The sequence below is a fragment of the Carlito syrichta genome, unplaced genomic scaffold (assembly GCF_000164805.1).
Source record: "Carlito syrichta isolate Samal-C Ts95f unplaced genomic scaffold, Tarsius_syrichta-2.0.1 Scaffold303726, whole genome shotgun sequence".
NCBI lineage: Eukaryota > Metazoa > Chordata > Mammalia > Primates > Tarsiidae > Carlito > Carlito syrichta.
Window position 1 is genome coordinate 998,527 of NW_007247822.1, and position 3,771 is coordinate 1,002,297.

The 3,771-nt window shown below is 40.3% G+C and overlaps 1 protein-coding gene across 1 annotated transcript in view; it reads left to right on the plus strand.

Annotated features, from left to right (window-relative positions):
* Nucleotides 1-3,771, plus strand: part of SLC16A9 (solute carrier family 16 member 9) — a 27,067-nt gene that overhangs the window by 20,833 nt on the left and 2,463 nt on the right. Inside the window, exon 3 of the mRNA XM_008059132.2 lies at nt 940-1,035. Coding sequence (XP_008057323.1) covers nt 940-1,035 — 96 coding nt within the window. The remainder of the gene's footprint in view (nt 1-939; nt 1,036-3,771) is intronic.

Here is a 3,771-nt window from a genome sequence, read left to right on the forward strand (position 1 = left end):
ATCCGCGGGCTCAGGCAATCCACTCACCTCAGCCTCCCAAAGGCACGGGATTACAGGCTGAGCCACCGAGCCCGGCTTCAAATATAAATTTACTGTAATAGGATGATCTAAGAACCTGGAGAACCTGCCTATGGGCCTTTATTTTACAGATTGGAGGATGCAAGCACAGCTCTGGCAAAATAGTTTGGGATGGGGAAGGGGATTTTAAAGAGTTGTTTAAGCCAGGCGTGGTGGCTCATGCCTATAATCGCAGCACTTTGGGAGGCAGAGGCAAGAGGATTGCCTAAAGCCCATGGGTAACATGGTGAGACCTTGTCTTTACAGTAAATTTAAAAAGTTAGCCAGATGTGGTGGCGCATACCTGTAGTTCCAGCTACTTGGAAGGCTGAAGCAGAAGGTTTGCCTGAGCCAGGTAGATGCTGGGGTGGCTGTGAGCGTGCCACTGCACTCCAGCCTGGGCGACAGAGTGAGACTCCAACTCAAAAAAAAAAAAAAAAAGAGTTGTTGAGTTGTTTAGAGGACTTAGAAGAGGACGAACACTTTGCTGAAGGCAAAGACTTGGAAGAGACACAGAACTTTCAGGAAAGTTTGATTTAATTTGCTATTTGGTATGTAATTTAAATATTTTATGTCTCTCTGTAATATCTTAATTTACAATTGCATTATTCATTTTTGCTTTAGAAATTGAATTTTTAAAAAATTTGACCCTGAGGTGGGTGTGGGTGTAGTCCTAAGTTGGGTGTGGGGTGAAAAATGTATTCATTGGGGCTTCTCGACTGACATGGATAGAGTCTAGGAATCCATACTCTAAACAGTTTTAGCCAGTAACAGAATGTCCTGTTGGAGATACCTGATTATGCCTTTCTTGTTTTCCTTTTTTTGTTATGCATTGACATAATACAGTCTGTCTTAATTCATGCAATATCTTCTCATGTGTAGGTCTCGGATGTGGTTTATTATACACTGCAACAGTGACCATTACGTGCCAGTATTTTGACAGTCGCCGAGGCCTTGCACTTGGCCTGATTTCAACAGGTACATTTTAGAAATAACTAATGTCATTCTATTCCGCCTTCTAAACAAAGTGAAACATTACTAAGCACAGATATGTTAACCAACCACTACTCAGCTACCAGTCAAGTAGCCCATGATTTTTTTACTCTATACCTAGGGGGAAAGATTATTTTCCACTGTAAATATGAGAGTAGCTTTCAAAACACTCTAAGATAGATATATAAAAAATCTGGAGCATTCGATGTCCAATATAATACATGAGAAGAAAGCTTATAGACCCAGTAAATTGAGAGTCACATGCTGGTGAGCGCTTTGCTACAAGAAGCAGAGACAGCATCTATAAACTACCTTATCCCTGAAAAAGATAGGAGAAATTGAAAGAAAATGGACATCCCTCAGGCCACTGTCAGAAAGACTGATGATAATCATCTTTTTACTGCCATGTATTGTGGAATTTACAATTTTTCTAAAGTACTAATTTCTGAATATTTCTCCCTGGCCTTCATATATGTCCAAATGACAGACTGTTTGCTATTGCAATTTCTTTAATAATCAAGAGATTGTCACTGAGGGAAAAAGTATAAATACATAATACATATTTTAAATATAAAAGCCTTCTGCACATTTGAAAGCGGTGTTTCACATTCAAATTTTTTTTTTTTTTTTGACTTGGAGTCTCACTCTGTCGCCCAGACTGGAGTGCAGTGGCACGCTCCTGGCCACCACAGCCTTGACCTGCTGGGCCCAGGCGATCCTCCTGCCTCAGTCTTCCAAGTAGCCAGAACTACAGGCGTGCACTACCGCTCCCGGCTAATTTTTTTTTATTTATTGTAAAGACATGGTCTCACCAAGTTGCCTGGGAGGGTCTCGAACCTGCGGGCTCAGGCAATCCACTTGCCTCGGCCTCCCAAAGTGCTGGGATCACAGGCTGAGCCACCAAGCCCAGCCCAGATAATTTTTTTTAAAAGCGGTTTAGGGATCTTATTAAAATTAAAATTAAAATTGCTGTAGCCAATAGTTCATGAGTTTATTTCAGACACAGAGAGCCAAGTTACCATAAGTTGTAAGTTTACATATGCTGCCTATTAGTAGGTAGACATTCCTGGGAGGGGTCAGCCTTTCAAATAAGCTGAATAACTTCCCTGGTTATTCTGACAACAGAGTCCAAACTAACGTTTTGTTTCTGAGGCCAGCCCAGTGGCAATAAGGTGACTCCTGGTTAAATTGAACTGAACTGAATATTTATCCCAGGGTGTTTCAGAAAGCTCTGCTACGTGAGAAATGTAAATCGTCTGGGAGGAGACATGAACTTCAGGACATGGCTAAGGTAGAAATGAGAGCAGGAACACAAAAGCAGAAGATGGGGAATCCAGAGCAGCTGGAATGCAGTTTAATTAACTCGTCAGGATTTCCCACAAGTGTGGAAGGAATTGCGAGATTAAGTATGGTAGTTTAAAGGACGAAGGTTTCACCTATATACCATACACTTTGTAGAGGCCTCTACAAGAGCCTTTCATTAATATTTGCATGCAAAGATTAGTTTTCTTTGGGAATGAAGAGGTTAACTTTCAAAATGTTAAGTAGAGACAAAGAAAGGTCCCAAAGAAAGTGGGTTTTTATAGAGCTCTGAGACACAAAGGCATTTAGTTATCTATAGGACTTTTCAGTGAGATGGGTTTTTACAGCAAGCATGTCCACCTATTTATCAGTGATGCCTCTGAGCTTGATACCACTGACATACTGATGGAATTATGATGTAATTTGGTATTGACCATTTTAAACGTATAATCCACCTTTTTAGACTTTTTTCCTTATTGGGTCTATTTTTTTCCCTCCCTTTTCACATGACATTTTCTAATGATATTTAGATTTGAAAATACTCAATTTTTTAGACATTGAAATCTGAACCAGATGAGAATAGTGCAAACTAATTGGGCTAACATAACTTGGCATTCCTGTGTGTTTACTGTGACCAACCAACGATGTGACCACTATTGCCGAGATGTACAAATTGACATACTTTGTAATATAAATAGCCTAAAAATTCCACCTTTCTCTTTTCATAATTTTATTAATGCATTAAAAATATAAACTGCATATTCTGATGATTCAGCAATGGACTTGAACTATCAAACCATTATAAATATTCTAAAACTAAAATATACTCTATCTCAAAAATTAAAATGTGAAAATTTGCTTTTCCAGGGGGAATAAAAATATAGTTTGGGGCCTGACACATAAAGAGTGCAAAGAAAGAAGTTGCTCTTGGAGTCAGACTGACTCTGTGATTTTTCTTATACCATTACAGATTTGTAAAATATGGCAATTTTCTCAACCTTTCCAGCCCTAGGTCACTTCATCTGTAGATTGGGAATAATAATAGGACCTGTGTATCCAGTGGGGTTCTTTTTTTATTTTTTTATTTTTTTGAGTTGGAGTCTCACTCTGGTGTCAAGACTGGAGTGCAGTGGCGTGCTCATGGCCATTGCAGCCTCAACTTGCGGGGCTCAGGCCATCCTTCCGCCTCAGCCTTCCAAGTAGCTGGAACTACAGGTGCGAGCCACCACGTCTGGTTAATTTTTTGATTTATTGTAGAGACAAGGTCTCGCCAAACTGCCCAGACTGGTGTCGAACTCCAACTCAAACCCGTGGACTCAGGCAATCCTCTCGCCTCAGCCTCCCAAAGTGCTGGGATAATAGGCTTGAGCCATTACGCCCAGCCTTCAGGGGGCTTTTTTTTTTTTTGAGTTGGAGTCT